This window comes from Zosterops lateralis (genome assembly GCF_965231275.1).
Source record: "Zosterops lateralis genome assembly, chromosome: 9".
In the NCBI taxonomy this organism is placed as follows: Eukaryota; Metazoa; Chordata; class Aves; order Passeriformes; family Zosteropidae; genus Zosterops; species Zosterops lateralis.
The window spans coordinates 14,151,341-14,172,151 of NC_139769.1; the positions used below are offsets into that span (position 1 = coordinate 14,151,341).

Genomic DNA, 20,811 nt, shown 5'->3' on the forward strand with positions numbered 1-20,811 from the left:
ATATACTGAACTACAGTGTTTCATGCTTTAGTATTTTAAATTTCATTTACATATCTACTAGGAAAAAAAAAAAGATTTAAAATTCCAAAGAAATAGTCTATAATAAACAAAGTATTCCTATGTCATACCATGTATAACTTTATACAGTTCTAGATTATGTTGTTATACTTTCTATGGTACATACAAACTTTGAGACTTGCAATAAGTCAAATAATAAAAGCAAGTTGATAACAAAGTATAGTATATAGTATAGCCAATCTTCATGCATTTCATTTTGCAGTAAAATTTTTGGTAAGTGTTCTCAGAATCATGCAAACACCTTTAAGCTCTAACAATCTTAAACCTATTCCTCATCTGAAGACACCTGTAACACAACCGCTTCAATGGTGCTTGATTAAGTACATAGATATATGCAACACTGACTACAATTTTGTAAATATTCACACATAAAATACACTTTATACACTAAAATAAAGTCTCCAAAAATTTAAATGGCATGATTCCTTTGTTTTGGTTGTTCACATAACCATATTGCTTATGTGAATAACTGTTTGAAATTACTTTTGATCCTCAGAAAAAGGCTAACATTAAATTTGTAATCAGACTATGCATTTAGTATTTTAAAAAATTAATAATAGTTAATAGTATGTCCTTTGTGACATCCATTGCTGAGAATTTGAATTAATAAAGTTTAAAAAATCATCCTGAATTGAAGTAAGGCAGATGGCAGAAGCAATTAATTTTCTAAAAATACATAAAATAAAGAAAAGTGCTTTAATCTGTCTTACTGAAATATCACTCCAGAATTTGGAGACATCAAGATTGTTTGTTTCTAGAAACTCAGTAAACCATTTTATAGAGCGTTTGCTTCCTTTGTCTTCTGTTTCATCCCGTTCAAAGCGTTCATTATGTTTATTGACAGAGTAGTTAGTCAGATGCATATACAATTGACTCTAAAAGAAGGAAGAAAAGACATTTTAAAAACTTCAAAAACAATTCTAAAATAGTTCAAAATCGTGTAAAGAAAAATTTATATTAAATCAATAATGACAATCAAACAGCTCATATTTGCAAGTACACTACATGCAGATTTAGTGTTTCTGATTCTGGGAGATTTCATGACTGAATGCTCTGTAGCCTTTTTACAACAAAACCTGGGCTTCTACTTAAGCCAGCTGCAGTGAAGTGATCTAGCACTCCACATCTGGTTAGATAATACAATCTATCTGCCATTTTTACAGGTCTGTATGTAAACAACTACCTAAAAAAGTAAAGAGCAATTATCATAACTTAGAGAATTATTACATACCACAAGAAGCAAACAATAAAGATGGTGTTTTGAAGTGCTACTTTAAAAGTGTTAAAAAACACTCTGGCATCTGCTTCATAGACAATCCCACATTTCAGTTTTCACTGTAGCTTATTTATGAGAAGTGTTCTCATCATAGTGATACTTTAAAATATCTTTTACATATAAACTCATCTGTCATGCTGATATCTGCCAAAATTGCTCATTTTTAACTGGCTGGTAGCCATACATCAGAGGGAGGTAAATTTCAAAACCTACTTTACATAAATGACTGAGTGCTACAGTTTCTTTATGGAGCAAAATGTCACCAGCAATAGACTCATGTTATCAGTTGAATTTAAAGAAAGCATTCCCGTTCCAAGGCAGATTTATAAATCATTATCTGCACATTTACATTATCTCCCAGAGATTAATTCAGCTTTTCACTTACACTATGGTGATGCCTGTCCTCATCACAGTGACAGTTCTCTGTCATGTTTGATTACATACATGAGAGTAGATGATATTCTAAGGTGACCATAAGCCTTCTGTTCTAATTCATCTTTAAGAGATAACACAAGCCTTCTGCTGTCATTTATCTCACTACACTTCCTTATCTTTAAAAAAACTTAATGAAATTACCAAAACAAATCCATTTAATTGCAAGGTAGTTAACAGTATATTGTAGTAGCACTAGAAGCAATGAATTTCTCCCACGGCTTCATTACTCCTTTAAGAATCATTCTGAAATATATTGGTTTTGAGTCATCTTTCCATGAAATTCAAATTATTTCAGATAAAAGTAATTATTTGTTAGACTACCAAAAAAAAAAAAAGAAAAAAATGTTTGTGCATCTGAACTGATAGTCCAAAGTTATTTGGAACAATGTCACCGTGGAAAAATGTCATCCAAACAACAATGTCATTAGTGACAAGCAGGTTAGTTCACACAATAGACAACCTCCAGCATGAGCAGTTCTGAGAACATAGAAACAACTGCCTGCTCTGTTTATCCGCTCAGCAGAGCATATTTCAGTGCTGCTAATGCCCAGATTAGCAGCAATACACAAATATTAAAAGCAAACTATTCCAAATATAGTACTGGAACACTTCCAAATATAGCATTTGTACTGGGCTTCAAATTGTACCTGTGTTTTCCAAAGGCACATCAAGAGATAGTCACAATTTGAAGTTTCACATGGGCAAAAAGGCCCTATGGTGTTTTCTGTTACATAATTACATGGAAGCTGCTCTAAAAGCAATGGAGTACAGAGTGAGGTATAACAAACGTAAATCTACTAATACTTTCCACTGCTGGAAATCTACCTATTTCTTAGACATCTGCATTTCGGTCTGAGCCAAAAGAGAGAGGTTCACACCCCCAACAGGGCAACATGCTATACAGTGGAACAAGAGGAGGAAATTGTGCAAATTCTTTGGCATGACCCTTACCATTTCTCGGTTCTCTCTGTTTATAGGCAGCCCTTCTGAATCACCCTAAAGCTGCCAAGTACATACTCCTGTCCCTGCTGAAGCAGTCACTGACAAACAGCAGCAGCAGCAGCAGCAGGAGATTCCCTCGTGTTCAGGGACTGCAGTGAGCCCTTGTCCCTTGCAGTTCCCAACACAATGGCTGAAACCTGGCAGGACCCCCAGCAAAGGCTCCAAATTTCATGGATCTAGCAGGATCTAGCAAGGATCTAGCAGGAGATAAACCTTATTACCACCTGCCACCCCAGCCTCAGGCTCAGATGAACATAAAAGCAATGTGCCTGTTCTTGAAGTGATTTGATTTTCTTTAATTTTTGGGTTGATATCTTTTGCTTTCCCCTAGAATATATTTAAACTCTTTAGCATGCAAAGTCTTATAAATTTTTTATATATAAGCAATAATGTGATTTTTATATACTTGTGATTTTGATAATACTTGTGATTTTGATAGAAAAGTATGTGTTAAGTATCTTTCACATAGAATTTTTTCTCTTCAATGACAATGCAGAAGTTTATCCAGATGAACTCAAGTCCCAGTTTATTTAATTTTATCACCTGCAAACACTACACAGGTTAAAGTCTACACCATAAACAATAAATTGGAACAAACTCCAACTTACCAAATTTGAGTCACTGGGGGGATGATACTTTTCCGTGCCCATTCTCACCAGTCCATCATGATATAAAAACACTTTTAATGGATCACAGGAGGTTACAAGAATATACACACGTAAATCAAACTTGTAGCCTTCCATAAGAAATGGTTTGTCAAGATATTCCTGAACGATTAAGTGATCCTGAGCTTGTAACTTTTCTCCATTTCTTATTAAAGAGATCCTGGTAAAAACAAAAACCATTTTAAAACTTGGACATTACTCTTTGAAATAGATTGTCATGGTCACCCAGTCAAGTAGTGAGGCTAAAGTCTACCTAGAGAAAGAGACTTAGATATCTGATTTTTAGGGCAGAGAAAAAGTTCCATTCCCTTACAAGGCTTTTGGTTTCCTGTACTTTATTGTGCTTCACTAGATGAAAAAAGGCAACGAGCCATTTCAAAGTAACTTTCTGCTTGCTTTGATTCAACAATTTGTAATAATGGTTTTGCTCTACACTTAGAAATTGTTTGGCAGAACGACCAGTCTCCAGTTTCTGTGATTATTCCCCATGCAGCTCTAAAAATAGACTTCCAGTCTTTGTCACAACTGCTGCCTGAGGTACAGGCTGCAAAGAACTTTCAGTGCTAACCTTAGGTGATGAAGTTTGCAAAGCAGGACACTGATTTGTATGACTGAGGATGGGATAGATTAAACTCAGTATTTCTGTATTTCCAGTTCCCTCATGTCAGAATGAAAAAAGGTTTATACATGAACTATGAACTTCTAGTCTCTAACTACATAGACCTTTAAATAACTGTAAGAGCTAATATTTTCAGTATACCATTATTAACCTAAAATTCCCAGAACCTTAATGCTACCTTAACATTATTCTCTATTATTTATTATACATTTCAGAGGTTTGGTGCTGAATACTCCTAGTAGAGTGAAGTACTTTTCAGAAATTTCTCTGAACTATGCTGGTAACCTTTCCCTTTAGCTTATCTTTGCCTTTATCAAGAGGACTGAAAAATGAGGAAATGGAAAAGTTTGGGGGCCTTACTTCTATAGCAATTCTGACATATGCTGAAAAACTGAGCTTTACTATACTGTATAATTCAAATTGATATTAAAAGCAATAAAAGCTATAACCAAAATACCTAAAAAAAAAAAAAAAAAAAAAAAAAAAGAACTAAAAATGCAATTGCAATATTTATCTCATTGGATTTTACTGTGCAGCCCTGTCACAAACAAAACTTCTTCAACTCAACTGCATGTTGCCGTCTCTTCAGGGGTGTGCCCTGCTTCCAAGTGTGTACATCCAGCCACATCCCCAACAGCATCTCCTCTGTCTCTCCTATACCTTGTGGCTGCTGCTCTCAAACATGTTTCTGCTTCTCTGACTGGCTGCAGTTTGGGAACACAATGGGGTGTCTGGGCTGGTTTTAAAGCTGTGAAACATCCTGACCTCCCACACGACATCCCTGCAGCCTCCAGCCACCAAAACCCTGCCATTTATGCCCAATACTATCTCACCCTATAAATCTAAGCACAGCAGAAAAATTCACAATAAAATAACTGTATTCTCAATAATTATTTGAGTTTACTTAAGGCTTGTGAAGCCTTCACCCAATATACTGAATTTCACACAACTCGAAATACAATCTTCTTACTAATACACAGCTTCGGTTAATGTTGTAAGTAGCACTGGATTTCACCTTGACAGGTAAGACTGAAGTTAACTCACAACTCACCCATGTCCCATTGCACCATTAGCTGGTTTGACTATGAAAGTTTTCTGTCTACGTTTCTTCTTCAATTCTTTTACATAGTTCTGAAACTGTGTGTATTCTGCAGGAAAGATCCATGTTCGAGGAATGAAACTGTACTCCTGAGGCTGACTCTTGATCATTCTGCAAGAAAAGGGTAATTGAGTTAAAATCTTTTGACTACTTTGATGTTTCAGTCCTCAAGATTAAAAAGCACTTATGACAATTTCACAAGGGAACTTCTTTAGCAAAATTCTGTAATATGAAAGCAAACTTTTGCATTTTTTAAAGAATAGTTAGAGTCCTATTACATATTCACATGAGTTTGAATATGTTATATTCAAAAGCAGACTATCTTGAGCATTTTTGCTTATGTGCTTATTTTGTTACAGATATTCATCTCATTTTTTGGCATCCATCTCCCTCCTGTTACAATTTTTGGCCAGTTACTCAGATGACTTAATGCTCTTCCTATTCTTAGAAATATTGAACTCACAACAAACCATGGATTTATTTTTTGGGGCATGGGGGGGGGGGGGGCCTGGTGTTATTTGGGAAGTATTTTAATTTTCATATTGGTAGGTGTCTGGGGAGGTATGAGGATCAACAGACACAAAAAAGAGGAGTTGGGATATTTGGAGTTTCTTCTTGGGTGCAAAAAACAACTGGGTTTAAAATTTAAATAGAAGCAATTAAGGAAGAGTTTTTTGTTCCTTTTGAAAGAATTTTAAAAATAAGGAATTGTAGTAGATAGACTTTGACACAGGCCAAGCAATTCATTCATTTCCTATATAGGACAAATCATACAGGCTTTGATTAGTGTTTGGTCCCAGTATATTGGGATTAAGATTCCAAGAGCACCTAATTTAATCAAAAGAAAGCAAAGACATTCAAAACAAGACCAAGAAGGAAGGGAGTAGGGCTGAAGGGATGGAACAGAAGAACTAAAATAAAAAATAGGGAATCAAACTCTGAATCTGGGAAAAGATGCAGCAAGGTCCTGGTCTCTCTGCTTTTACAGCTGTGGCAGCTGAGGTAAATTTAGTCTTTGCAGAGTTACATCCTGGTGCAGCTAGTTTGTTTCAGGTACTCAGAGCACCTGAAACTTCCTTCAAACAGAACCTCATACAAAATTAGTTCAGGTAACTCACAACTACTCCGTAGCATAGAGTGGACATGTCTAAAATACAAATATCCACAGACCAACAGAAAGGAATTGGAAGTTTAAAAGGAAATCAACTGATACAGGAAGTTCCCCAACTATGATTTTTTTTCTTAAATGCCATTATGGTGAAATTTAATACTTTTTAATTAAATACAGATTTAGGTATATTTCTCTTTTGTATTGAAAACTAATAGCATCAGAATAACTAATGTGTAAAAGAGGCAATATAATTTCCACTTTTTACTTCTACTATGAGCTTACATAACACTCTTGGGCAGATACTTTTTCTTTAAGTGGCTAAAATACTAATGGAAAAAACAGAGCTGTCAGCCACATGTGTAGGGCTAGGACTGTAGCCAAGCCCTACTGGTATAATGGATATGCTGTCACCAAACTGTAGCCAACTACCCAACAAACACTCTGAAGAAACCACAATAGCTACAGCAGTACTGCATGAGATTCAGTGCTTCTGCAGCTTCAGTGTAACTATTATTCTTACAAACCTAGTTCAAAGAAAGCCACTAAATATTCAGGAAAACTTTGAAAACAGAAGTAGATATTGGAAATTCTGATTCATTCATGTTGTTAAACTATTCCCCATCTGCTCTGCCTTTACAAATGTTATTACTTTGCCAACTGAGTACCTTATCTAGGCAGAAATTATCCTATTTTTAGGCAAAAAGCAATTTCTGGGTTAGTTTAAATCCCTTTCCAGATTATTTATCATATGCATCATGTTACATGATAAAGACCTGCCATTTAACTTACTCAAGGGTTTCAATACACACACTCCCTACTCATTGAATATAGCTTCAAGATACTCCTGATATATTGATATTATTTTATGATTGGAAGTATATCAGTTTTATATGACTTTTTAATGCATAACTGGGTGGATTACAAACACTTAATATTATGAAGTGGAATATTTCAGCATTATTTATAGGTTCTGGGGCTCAGTAAAACTTTCAAAATAAGAATTCAGCTCTGTTCTTTCCCTGCAAGGCCTTATTCAGAAAAGGCTTAGGAACATCATTAAGTAGCCTGTGGAAACAAGGCCTATTCCATTACAATAGTCCTATTTTTCCGCACATGGGCTGTCCACTACTATGAGTAACCACTTTTTCACTGTGCTGCTCTATCCTTTAGCCTTTGCTGTCTTTATCAGGAGGTCTGAGAAATAAACAGCAAATGATTGTTCTTCTGAGTACTATTTTAGCTCACAAATGTGGTCAGACTGTGCTCTTGATCTCAGAGTGCTTTCTGTACAAAAGAATCAGTGGTATTGAACAAAACATAGCTTACTACAGGCACAACCTTCAGTCTAATAACACAGATTCCACTGCTGAAATTTCAAAACCCTCTGACTTCTTATGTGTGAAAAGTTAGTGAGTATGTATGGATGAGAATGATTCTTGGCCCATGATCAGTTCATTAACTTTTTTAATATAATAAACAAAGGTACTGGAAAAAACAGTATCACATAGATGAATCCATGCCCCTTCCCACTCATCCTGTGCACCTTCTCCCACATTTACCGATTTCATTTTGTAACCACAGTGGTCCTTCATAAGAGGAGCTCTCATCTAAGAGACTCTTCACACACTCTCTTAAGATCTAGTTGGCCCCAGGATGGCACTTCTACTGTTACTTTTTTCTTTTCTGTGTTCTGATTGTTATCCTTGAAAATTATGTTTATGCTTGCCTTTTTTTCTCAATTACATTCCTCTTTCCATCTGTTCCATTGTTCTGTGTTCCTACACTTTCTTTGCTGAGTTGTCTTCTTTCATATTACACATTACACATTACACTCCTCCCTTCCACCTTTCTGCATGTGAAAAGCACATTGTCCTGTGATGCAGAGTTGCTTGGCTATTGTCTGCAAAAAGAACTCCTGAAGTGCATTACCTCCTGAATAGTATTTTCCTCTCAAAGTAAGGTAGATTTGTTCTTTCACTTTATTCTCAACAACTTGCATAAAATGGAAGGGTGAAATCAGTACAACAACATGGAAGTAAAAAAAAAAAAAAATTAAAAAAAACTCTACTCTCTACCAATTCTCAATATAGTTTCATTATCTCTCAATGATAGTAATCAGTAGAGTAAGTAATGAGAATAGAAAAGATGGCATGCAGCAGTAAGCAAGACAAGAGAATTAGTGTTTCTGCACATTCAGATTTTAAGACAGAACAAGAGCTGTAGGAAACAAAATCCTGCATTCTACAGGCAAGAGCCTGCTCAGTCATGTATCCCAACTGACTTATGATTTCATCAGCAATCTCAAGGCATATCATTCTGATTTTTATAAGGTATGAATACTAAGTATTGAGTTGTGAGGGCCAGTACTGAGAAAAAAACCCAAAACTGCTTAAACCCTGCTATATCTACTGATATTAAGTAAGAAGTCATAGTGTAAGAGAAATTATTCCCATCTTATATATATGTGCAATCTCAGCACTCAGTGACTTTAAACTGTGTTTTGAACTCAGAATTAAGTAGGTTGAGAGAGGTATCATCAGACTGTATTTGAAAGAATATGTGCATAACAAGAGCCTTTTGTCCATTTTCCATACTTTTTTAAAAAGATCACAGAACTACAGCAATACACAGGCAATACCAAGCTGCCTGACTGTTTCCAAGACCTCTGCAAAGAGCTATTTGCCTCCATGTGCTATCTCTGTGTTTTTACTTTCAGTCTGAGAGGGGCAGTGAAAAGTGTTTGTGCAGCACCACTGACACAGGGGAGCTCTGGTCCACACACAGGACATGGAGACACCACTGCAATGCACACAATATTTGCGTATTTTATAATAATAGTTGCGTACATTCTACATATTATGTGTTCTAGTTACAAAACAGAAAAGGAAAGAGAAAGAAATTGAAAGAGAGAAGAGAGAGTGGATATCACAGTAATTACATTGGTATGAAAACAAATTCTTTTCTGTTAGCATTTAAGTTGTGTAAGTCAGGTTGAGGGCCAAGAGATTAACTCTATTAATAATTGCTCTACAAACTAATTTAGATTAGAACAAAATATTGACATATATTTACCCTCAAACCTTTCCTTACTACCAGGCTATCAGATCATTATTTAGTATTGTTTTCTTACAAGTCTTACTCACAGATTCTCAGCTAGGATAATTCCTCAGAACCCAGTTATTCCACTAGAGTGAGGAGAATTTGTAATTAGACAAATGAGCCTCACTGACTAATTTCTTATATAAACAGTAAGATGCTTCATATTTTTTAAATTTGATAGATACAAAAATATAGCCATTAATTATTTTAAACAAGTACTGCAACAGAATTGGTCAGGTTGGAAGGGACCTCAGTGGGCCCTCTGGTCCAGCCTCCCAGATGAAGGAGGGTTATCCTAGAGCACATTGCACAGGATAGTCCAGATGCACTATCCAGCCACATACAGCTGTTTTTTCTGTTCTACTATTATGGGATATATACATGGGTGTATTATGTATTAGGTTTATTGCACAGTAATTCAAGACTCACCTATATTCTGCAATGTTTAGACAGAGAAATGAACCCAGATAATATTCCACTGAAGTCAATTGGAGAAATAAAGTATCCCACTCCAATACTACAGATCCAAGACCAAAACTAAAGTTATTAAAGAACTCTGGAAATTGTTCTTGGTCTTCTCCTAGTTTCTTGGTTAAAAAAAAAAGCAAGCCTCAAGAGCAATAGTTCTGTATATTATTGCATTAAATATTACAGCTGGAAAACTTCTTAGTATTAAAAGAAATATTACTTAGTCATGTTTCTTGCCAGAAAATCCTTTCTGCATATCTCTCCCATTCCTGGGAAATGGTTGATTCTCTGAGGAAGGAGAAAAAAAAAAAAAAAGAAAATTAATTGAAACTTTTTAGGTTTTCTGGTATACCTAATTATAATCATTTAAAACATTCAATTGCATGCTCAGGCAAACACAAGTAGTGCTACATCTTATTATTTAAGATTAAATTATTTAAGATAGTATATTACACTATACACTACATATTCTTAGCAATGCTAAAGATACTGCAAGTTGTATTCTCTTCCATCAATGTAAGTGCCCATCGATTTAATTTTACACATGAGACTATCATGCTTTTATTCACAAAGCTATCAAGAAACAAAGAATGCAAACCCAAGGTAATGGTAAAAAACTAAAATATTTATTCACAGGACTGTGGAGAGAGCTCTGGTAGTTAACTTATTGCTTCAAAGCTCATGAGAAACTTATAAATGATGTTTTGTATCTCCTTTAAACTGATCATTCACAACACCCAACTGGCAGAAAAGAGCATGAAAGAACAGCCCCAAATATTTACACACCAGTTTCCAGGTGGTAAGAACAAATAACTCTGGAAAAGAGAATAGGATTTTAAGCTATGCAGTGGTACAGTCTTAATGCAGCCTGGTTCGTTGTGGTTTGTGGGGTTTTTTTTCCCCCTCCACACAAATGGAACTGAGCAGTTACTGACAATTACTGAGCATTTCAGAGTGAAGCAGTTTATACTGAAACATGTCAAAAATCTTACCACTGTACCTGATAGTTCCGCAGCTCAGCAATCTTCTCTTGCTGCACGGCACAATCACTCCAGATAAGATTTGCTGTTTCATCCTCATCACGCGTTTTCACAAATCCCATTTCTTGTATTACTATACGCACTATGGGGAAATCACACACTTAGGGACTATTTTGAGTCTCTAAAATAGATTAATTTTCAACATTTAAAAAATCAATTAAGATTTTAAACACTTCCAATATAGAACCCTTTGTCTGAGAACAATGTTAGCATAGCAGGCTATTTATCTTGCAGTATTTCCATCAGTCTATTGCAAACCTGCCATTACAATGTTACAGCACCTTACAGTGAGGCAGGAATCAGCACAACCACTGATGGGAACTGCAAAGAGCTTCAAGGTATTCCCCAATCATCCAGCAAAAATCCTCTTGTACAGCAGTTAAATTTAATCTTAGTTATGCCGTAAGTTAATTTTAAAACAGTGATGACCATAAGTGTCACTTAAGACAGGGATAAAAATTCCTCCTTAGACAAGGTACAGTGTTGCAAAAGCAAATGCACACATTATTTTAAAAAAAAAAAAAAAACCACGATTATGTGCCATGCATAACTCTGATTCTAGGGGAAAAAGAATTTAGTACCAAACATGAAAATACAAAACATTAACGGATTTTATTGAGAAGCCTCTGTATAATAATTAAAGTATTTAACATTGAATTTACACTGCTCATCTTCCAAGGCTTTAAGTGAGCTTCCAAATACATACATAATACATATTTAGAAGGTTCTTCCACAGCCTTCTTGATTACTTAAGTTTTTACATTTGAAGGCAACAAGTGGGAATTAATGTGAGTAACAAATGGGGATTAATAGAGGCACAGTATTCAAAACCATTAATTAAATGTTACAAGAAAACCCCAGGTTTCTTATAAAAGAAACTCCTTCAGAAATGTCTCATTGTCAGCTTGATGCAAAATTCATTAATTCACTCCATTAATCAGTAACTCACATCAAAGGCTATTGGGATGAAAACAAAATATGCAGCTTCCTACCAATTTCATATTTTGTGCCAGCAATATTGGCAGTGATGACTCCATTCTTCTTCTTCTTTCTGACTTTTCTTTTAATTGTGCTCTGATAGGGTAGTTGTGAACTCAAAGTCACAGGAGCAGTTCCATGGTTATCTTCAAAAAATAATGTTGTAACTGTCAACATTTTTATATCTCAAATAACATATACAAATTAACTAAAAAATACAAACAGTACTCCACCACAATTTACAGATACAAGCATACTGATAATCCATAGGGTATATATATTTAAAATCCAAGACTAGCATACCTCCCTCATTAGGAAAGGATGGCATTATAATCTAGGATAGTGCAGAAACAGAGTTCAAATTCTATTCCAAGTTCTCAGTAAATGGTGAAGTTGTCAAAGCCAAATTACTTAAAACTCCAGTCATGCCATTTCAGTCTCTGGTTGTAGAAAATATTAGTTCTGGAATGGATAGATACCTGTATTAAGAAAAAAGTAAGAGAGACCTTGTCACAGACAAACCCTGAAAATAAAAATAAATAGCCAAAAACTAAATATGAAAACACTTTCAATTGCATGTATGAAGAATTGCTTAATTTAGAAGATTGATCAAGCTATTGAAATATAAAACTTTGTTCATTGCAGTTAAATTATTTCTCCTCTGGAAAAAAAAATTTTGCGGTGTAAATTTTCAAAATGAAATTATATTACCTCTTTTTCTGATTTTCATTTGGGTATGGGACATTTTGGACACGAAAATAGGTAACACTGAATTCAATCAGTACTGCCATTTTCTATCTCCACAAAGTTTAATGAATTTAGAGTCATTTTAAACCAGATGTTATATAAAAAATTAAAATCAGACATACTATGTGATAGGTTTTTAGTACCAAATGGGAAATAACTGAAATCACACTAATAATCTGTTTCCTCTTTTTCATTTTTCAATGTTTTTTAAAGCAATTGTCCAATAACCATGAAGCTGCAGTTTCATGGCCACTTCATGACACAACAAACATAATTTGAAGACATTTTGGGTTGGCAAACATGAATTTTCAGTTTTTAAAGTGAGCATTTATTTACATAAAATACTATTTTTTACATCTATAGTCACATGAAATTCCTCTTTCTTCTTTTCCTTCATGAATACAGCACTACATGAAAAATCCCACATATTAAAAAGCTTTTTAGGTCCAGCTTAAGCACATAAGAACAATGGGTTAAAATATTAGGAAAAAATCTTGGGAATACATCATTTCCCAACACACTGCTACATAACTTTGGGCATGCAGCACTGTTATACCAAAGTCTGCAAGGAAATAAATGCTGTCTTTGGCAGGCTGCCTCCAACAAATCTACAAGTTTTCAAAACATAATATGTTTCTGATATCATATAATCATATAATAATAAATAATATGTTTCAACATAATATGTTACTGATCTTTAAAAGCTTTCTTTTCTGCAGTTATACGTGTAGCTGAAGTTCCTCTTTAGATCACTTTATGTTGCTGCTTTTGGTGATTGCAATACTTTTTTAAATAGCTTTATAGAGAGCTCAAGGGATTTTTTTCTACTATAAATAGCAGAAAATTACAGCAAAGTCAAATTCAGCCATGACTTATGATGCCAAATATATGTAGTCATAAGACTGGACAAGATGTCCATTAACGAAATTACTAAAATATTACTTATAAATCCACATTTTTTCTTTTTCTGTGTGTGTGCACACAAGAGAAGAGAGAGAGATGCAAGTATGTTCTGGACAAGTCACCCACCTTTTAAGAAAATATAAAAGCAGATATTTTTATCTGCAAAATCTAACTTCCTTTCAAGACAGACATTTACCCTTAACAGCCCAGTAATGCAAAAGGCTAAAAAGAACAGATTATGATTCTTTTATGGCTGTCACAAATGTACCAGGAGCCCAATTCTGATTTGTAGTAAGACAAATCTCCCTCGTGTCCATTTAGTGCCCCAGTGTATTTATCCACTAAGAACAGGAGATGTTTTATACACAGATACAATGTCAGACAGCACAGCAGTAACACCCAGCCATTTTGAAGTTTGAATGTTTTGGATGACATTATCTGAGAAGGTGGCCTGAAAGTCCTCGGGCCCACTGGCGTCCTAAAATTAGACACAGAGTTGGGAAAGCAAAGCATTTGTCCTCCTTAAAACTGCTGTGAAGGAAAAGCAGTGCTGGGCACAGTGACTCACTGGCTATTGCATGTTATCTGTTTCTCAGGCTAAGAATACCACCAGAGTACAAGACATGTTTAGTTTCTGGGAATAACACTGAAGTACATCTGTTAGCCAATTAAGGACTTCTATGAATGTACAAAAAATGCCTGGCAGTTGTTTCTTTGCTGTACTGACTAAAAACTTTTAATAAATTTGGAAGAATGTTAAGAGGACTAACGTGGCCCTGTGAGAAACGCCAGCCCTTTACTAATACAGCATGATTTACAAGCTATGATATGCTAATAAAAAGCAAGCAGCTCATAGAACTTTCATTCATCTTACAGAAAATTATCTGCCCAAAGTTACTATAACACACTGTACTCTGAAGGTGGACCATAAAATTCCAAACTGCACCATACTGCTGAATTACTGCTTTTCTTTAGATAGACGCTATTCTATTCTTCTCAAAAGAATACTCTTTAGGGTCTAAATAGCATGTACCAACACTCAGCGTCTGTGACAAGTCAACTTTTAAGCACACATACATGAGTTGATAGTAAAGATTTATGGCCACCTTTAGACTACTCTAAGGGCAATGAGTAGTTCAGCCATATGGAAAACAAAGTAATGGGACTGTACTCAGTACTCAAAATTACTTTAGAATTTTAACTTTTCAAAAGCACCATTCCATACCAATGAAGTTAAACTGCATTCTGACCTAAGTTGGTGTGTAATAATTCAAAATTGTTTTACAACTGCTTGACTTCTCTTCAGTAGCCCATCTTAAACCAACCATTTCACTGAAAAACAAAGCACCAGCAGTTCTAAACCATTAGTTTTCAAAAATATTTTAAATAGGATGCAGTCCTTCCCTTTGTTCCTTTCCAAAGGGCAAATAAGGTTTAGTAAATTGGGACAGTCTCGAGCTTTTCTTCCCACCATGCCAAGTGACAGATGAGAGACACTGCATCTCATCTGAGGGGATACATTACCCAGAGCAGTGAAGTGCTGTGAATTGTAGGCTAAGCCATGGGAGCAGTAGACTTGCCCCTGTTTAGATCTCCCAGTTTTGTGCATCCTCAGTGCAGTAGCATGAGATGTTCCAATTCTACAGCAAGAAAACCTAACACCACCCTGCTGAGGAATCTTCCTAGGTAAACTGTTCCTCTAACTGCCCTTTAGATGAACAGCTCTCTAACCAGAGGAATGGATCACTTGGCAGAGACTGGAATACACCTCTCAGAGCAATACACCAAGGGCTGCTGCTGAGTGGAGGAGCTGGAAGGAGGAGAGCACACTCAGCACTGACAGGCAACACAGCAGAGCACAGGCCCTGACAGCCACAGGCTCCTACACGTCTTTTTAAATTCTATGCAGCAAAAATCATCCCAAAGTTACTTCATTTTCTGACCCAGGTCCTCCCCAGGCACTTTCTTCTAACTCACATCTTCTGATTTGTTATTATTGCCAAGCCCTACTCTCAGGTCAGAGCTCAGCTGAAGGGAAAGATTTGCAGCACAGATGCTCTGCAGGCAGCCTTTACCAGTTACAGCCCAAAGCTGATTGCAGGACTCACCCAGATCATGCACAGTAACAGCAGCAGCATTGCCAGGTTATGATTACATCCGAATCAGTTCCTATACCTGTGACAAGTTTTTGCTTATAAAATAAGCATAATCTATAACCCACATTGAGCTACAATAATGCAGAGGCATATCTCAATAGTAATCTATCTAACTGTTTCTAAGAAATTGCTTTTTAATAACACAGAAGAAAGCATTCTATTTTGAAACTGGGACTTTTGGAGCAAGTCAGCTGAATTCTGAATTCACACTCAGGCAGAAAAAGATTGCAGTTCCTGCTGCAAATACCATTTCCCTCCTGAAAATCCTGATACACATAAACTGGTGAAGGTTTGTTGCTCAACCATACAGATTCAAGGGAAGCTGAACAAAAATGCTTAACATATAAATGGAGAAAGACATGTGAAGAAGAAACGAAATCACCTTCATCAGGTTAGCACATTCTTATATAAACAAGCACTTTGACTAAAAATGCTCTACAGGGGAAAAAAAAAGGATGAGATGTTATCTTTACAGCTGCCTGGCAAAGGTGTGAGAGTGACAGTAGGAGAGATACATTGCACACAATCCTGTCCTAAAAAGGCACAGAAGACAAAAAAGAAGAAAAAAAATAAATAAAGAAAGAAGGATCTTTTTTCCTCCAGGGAGAGGAGAGGCAGGATACTCTTGCTAGAGAGGTAAATGTTGCACACAGACAGAGAACACAGCATATGCTCAAGTCTATTTAAAGGAACAGTCTGAGCAAGATATGAGAGCGCCTTGGTAAAGAGCAGGGGACAGTGGAAAGGAGTGATTTCATAGTTAATAAAATGATTCTTTGACAAGCTGTAATATATTCTAGAAATTCAAAAATTAATAGTATTTTATGCTGTTACACAAATTAAGTGTATCATAATAAGTTATTGAGTTGCCTGGAAATTATTCTTCTGGCCTAGATTATATGTAGGTATTTTTTTTTACTAATTCCTCTTTAATTTCCTTGTTGTTTTTTTTTTTTCTCCAGACTATTCACAAGTGACCCCTGCCTTTCATGAACCTTCACTTCATGTCTTGATGCAGTCTGGAAATTTTTTAATCTCTAAATAAGTAACTGTCATTAGACTCTCACCCTTTTTTTTTTTCCCAACAATAAGCATCCCAAAAAAAGGTTTCATTAATCAGGTCAAAAATGAGCAGGGAGAGTCAAATTCAAACTGAAAATAAAGTAGTACAATTTGAGAATCTCTTCCAAACAACTCAAATCAATGAGATTCTTCAACCTAGTTTGGATCATACCAGTAACTCAGAAACTACAACTGTGCACCTTAAGGAAAAAAGACTAGATTGCATATGCACATTTAAAATTATTTAATCTGATATGTTTTTTATCACTCAGAATGGTAGAATCACCTGCTACAAAATACTCCATGTTCCACACATCACTCAGTGTACTTTGTAATGAGAACTTCCTTCCTTCTAAGCAACTGTGACACTACTGGTGTCCAGATGGAAAAGCTCCATGGGTTGGTTATACATGTGCTTTAACTTTACATATATGAACAGAAAACAAGACTTCAGATCTTTAGCCATGGTACATACGACAAGACCTTTCAAAGACAGCTAACATCCTACATACCTAGGTGAAAAATTAATTGTCAGGGTAATTTCCTGAATTCTTTGGGTACAGATAAGTACTCATTCATCCACAGTGGAATATTTTAGAAGAGATTTTTAAACTAGCAGACTGCTTTCCTTTGAGCCCATTAGTGCAATTTACTCAGTGCTGCCACAAATGTCTGGAAATGCAGAGGAGCTGGAAGGAAACCCACAAAGCTCCTGACATAAGGAGCTTTCACAGTGAAATGGAGACACACTGGAGATACAGTTACAGAACTGGACAGGTGACCACAGGGATGGAATGACAACATCACAGTGCTGCAATCCCCACTCTTCACTGAGCTGGAAAATAAAATTAACAAAAATTTCACAGAAATAGGAAAAAGAAAGATGTGAACATACTCTTCAGAGCATTGATCTAGCAAACATCTGAGTTCTGGGTTTTTTTCAATCTAACATTTAAGTCAATTACCCTTAGATCTTAGAGTGTGGAAGTCTGGACACACCTTAGTGAGAGGTGTGCTACTTATTACAGTTGTGCAAATCTATAATCTACTGTTGATCTGGAATTAAGATATAAAATGCAGATTCAAAAATGAGATTAAGAAATCAACAGAAATTATAATAGACAATACTGCCTTTTTCAGTACCATGATCAGCAAGATAATAACAATTTTCAGTCATGAAACTGCAGAACTAAAAGCCTCCTACCCTTTCATGATTTTTTTAATATATGGCCGAATAAAATGTATGTTGAAGTGCTCCTGCTACAAACAAGCATAGCAGTTTTATTGTTACACATTCAGAGAACAATTTGATAGCAAGATCTCACTCTTAGAGAGAAATTCTATATGCAAAAAGTAATCTTCATTTTGAGGCTTGATATGTCAAAGTGACAAGCTTGTTTTTAAAAGGCTATCTGTCAGCTGGCTTACAATTGCATGTAATTAGGTTTTGGTTCAAAATTTTCTGAAGTCAAATGAAGTCTATTAATTTAAACATCCTTCATTCCCACCATCAAAGAGATGAGACATTTATACAGCAGTTCTTTTAGATAAAGAGAATGTACAGGGTTCTCAGGTGTTTGCTTTGCTAAACAGACAGACACAAGCTACAAAGGAATACAAACAGCATTATTTACACAACTTTTTTCAAATCACGCAGTTCTGTAAAACAACTCTCTGACCTGGTTTATCTGAATGACCAGCATTTCTAAAGCTTCTAACATTTCCCTAAGCCAGGAAACCAAATGACGTAGCCAAGCCATAGTGTGTTATCTTAAATGGCTGGAGCCTTGCCAGGAGATGACCCTTCAGTGCCAGCTCCAAGGCTCAGCAACACACAGTGGCACAGAGCCCTGGGAGCTTTGCAGTGTTGGTTCACAGCACATTTTACTTTGGTCTTCTCCGGACTCTGCACTTCACAGCTTTGGATTGCAATTTTTCATTGTTTAATATCACAAAATGTCTATGAAATGATCAGTATAGAGTCACTGATGCAGAAAACAGGAAATGGATTAGAAGCTGTTAAAATGGTGGAAGCTTCACATCACAGTTTCACAGGCATTAATCACTTCCTACTTGCAAAATACAGAGATCACAACAACCGAGCACAGAAGCAATTTTTTTATTTTCAGTGTTGTTTTGAAGTTATATTGCTTCTTTTTTCATTCATCCATTTTCCAAAATGAAATGTTAAATCACTGGCCAAATTGAAAACAATGTCAAATCTTTCAAATCTGAAAATTGATTTTCTGTTTAAAAAATGACCTCCAAAGTGACTTTCATAGCAGAGCACACAATGTGACTATCTGTTAGCTCATTTTCACCCTTCAAAAGCCCTCTCTAATATGATAACATATTTCAGACTGTTAGCAAATTGAGTACTGTAGAGTTTCACAGTTATGGTTTGAGTATTGAACAAGTACCATCAAAGAAAGTGAGACTGATTTAGAAAAGTACAGTAAAAGGTCAAGGTTTGAATCTTTTAGTTGTTCAGTAAAACACAGAAAATGCGTTGTTTGACAAGGCAAGAGAAAAGAATCTGCATGACTTACAAATCAACAATTCAAAAATAAAATGCTGTGAACTTTAAATAAACATTATTTAACATTCATAATTGCAAGGAAAAATATTGACAAAATAGCTCAAACAAGCAAGTGTAACAATGCTTTTATACAGTAAAATCTAAATTTCAGAAAAGACATATCTCTGTCACTTGCTGCTAAAAAAATACCAGCTTTCTAGACTCTGCCAGCAAAAAGCAGAGACAATGCAAAAACCAGAGACAATCTTATACTATTGTTCACCATTTCACTAAGTGAAACATAAACACCATAAATCTGACAACAGGACATTTCACTAACTCTGGAACATAGTATAGTATTCCTATCCCCTGTTCACAGTAAGTTCCACTGAGGACTGCTGAATGGAACCTAATCTCTATTTATTATAGAACCATTATATACAACCATATATAATTTATATATATATATATATATAAAATTGTTTTATATAAATATATTATATACAACCATTCCACCTTCATTTAAAACAGCATTGGTGTGCTGTAGGCATTTGCAGCCCAGAAACACACACACCATTAGAGCCTCAGCCACATCAGCTCTGCAGGTGACCACTGAGTGGCTGGATATATCCATGGCCACAGGAGGGCTGGACCCCCATCACCTCAAATGAAGCATTTCCCTGAACCAAACAGCACAAGGACATTTGTTTGCTTTGTCTTGAGGACCCAGTGCAGGAAGCCACACTCACTGATGGACTGACACACACCAAGGGCCAACACTCTGTTGTGAGACAGCCTCTAATAAACGAAACAGAAATGATGCTTCATAATGATTCTGTGTTACAGTAATATTGAGGTGTGACATTAACATTGTGGGTTTGGTAAGGCAAAAGGTAAACAAGAGAGCGTTAGAAGAAGAATTTGAGTTTTGGTACCTGTGGGAGCATCTCTGCTTTTGACTTCACAGTGCCACCCATGCTCTTCATTACAGTATGTCAACACACACCAACAGCTATCACAGGGTGCTTTAAATTGTGTACACCACACACTAATCACTGCTGGAATTATACTACTCCTTTCTTTTTCTATCATTCACTTCTCAAAAGATTTATTTCTCTAGTAAGAGCTAGAGGCCTTAGGGATCTACAAGATAGGACAATTTAACATTTTACATATATCAGCAGAGCTGTCTTAGCATAAAAAGCACTAATCCTTTAATGAAGCTGATATGTTTGCAGTGATTCATTATATTATAAATAGACTTTGGGGAGAGATTTGCTAAGGATCTTGGGGAAGAAAAAAAAAGAGAAAAAGATATCTTTAGACCATTCCCCCTCACACATCAAATTCTCCCTTCCTTGCTTCAAGCTGGCAGAACTGGCTTAGTGTGAAAATAACCTCAAGCTCAGGAACACAGGAACACAAGCAGGCTTAAATTAATTTCTGCAGAGTTCTGTGTATCACAAGAGCCACACCTCAGCCCTGTGTTGGTCTGCCTCATTTCATCTCATATTTTACAAGCCTGCTATTCACAGATTCATTTCAGCATCACTAG

At 35.8% G+C, this 20,811-nt stretch overlaps 1 protein-coding gene across 3 annotated transcripts in view; it reads right to left on the minus strand.

The window, feature by feature from the left end:
* TTLL7 (tubulin tyrosine ligase like 7) overlaps positions 1-20,811 on the minus strand; it is a 65,392-nt gene that overhangs the window by 33,256 nt on the left and 11,325 nt on the right. For 2 of the 3 annotated variants that reach the window (XM_083867125.1, XM_083867127.1), the window contains exons 2-8: positions 12,174-12,349; positions 11,885-12,016; positions 10,853-10,974; positions 10,073-10,140; positions 5,127-5,285; positions 3,400-3,616; positions 789-953 (exon numbers count right to left, since the gene is read on the minus strand). In XM_083867125.1, the coding sequence (XP_083723251.1) occupies positions 789-953; positions 3,400-3,616; positions 5,127-5,285; positions 10,073-10,140; positions 10,853-10,974; positions 11,885-12,016; positions 12,174-12,198 (888 nt within the window). In that variant the 5' untranslated portion in view covers positions 12,199-12,349. Of the gene's footprint in view, positions 1-788; positions 954-3,399; positions 3,617-5,126; positions 5,286-10,072; positions 10,141-10,852; positions 10,975-11,884; positions 12,017-12,173; positions 12,350-17,391; positions 17,574-20,811 lie in introns of all 3 variants that reach the window. The other variant, XM_083867126.1, reaches the window with a different exon arrangement.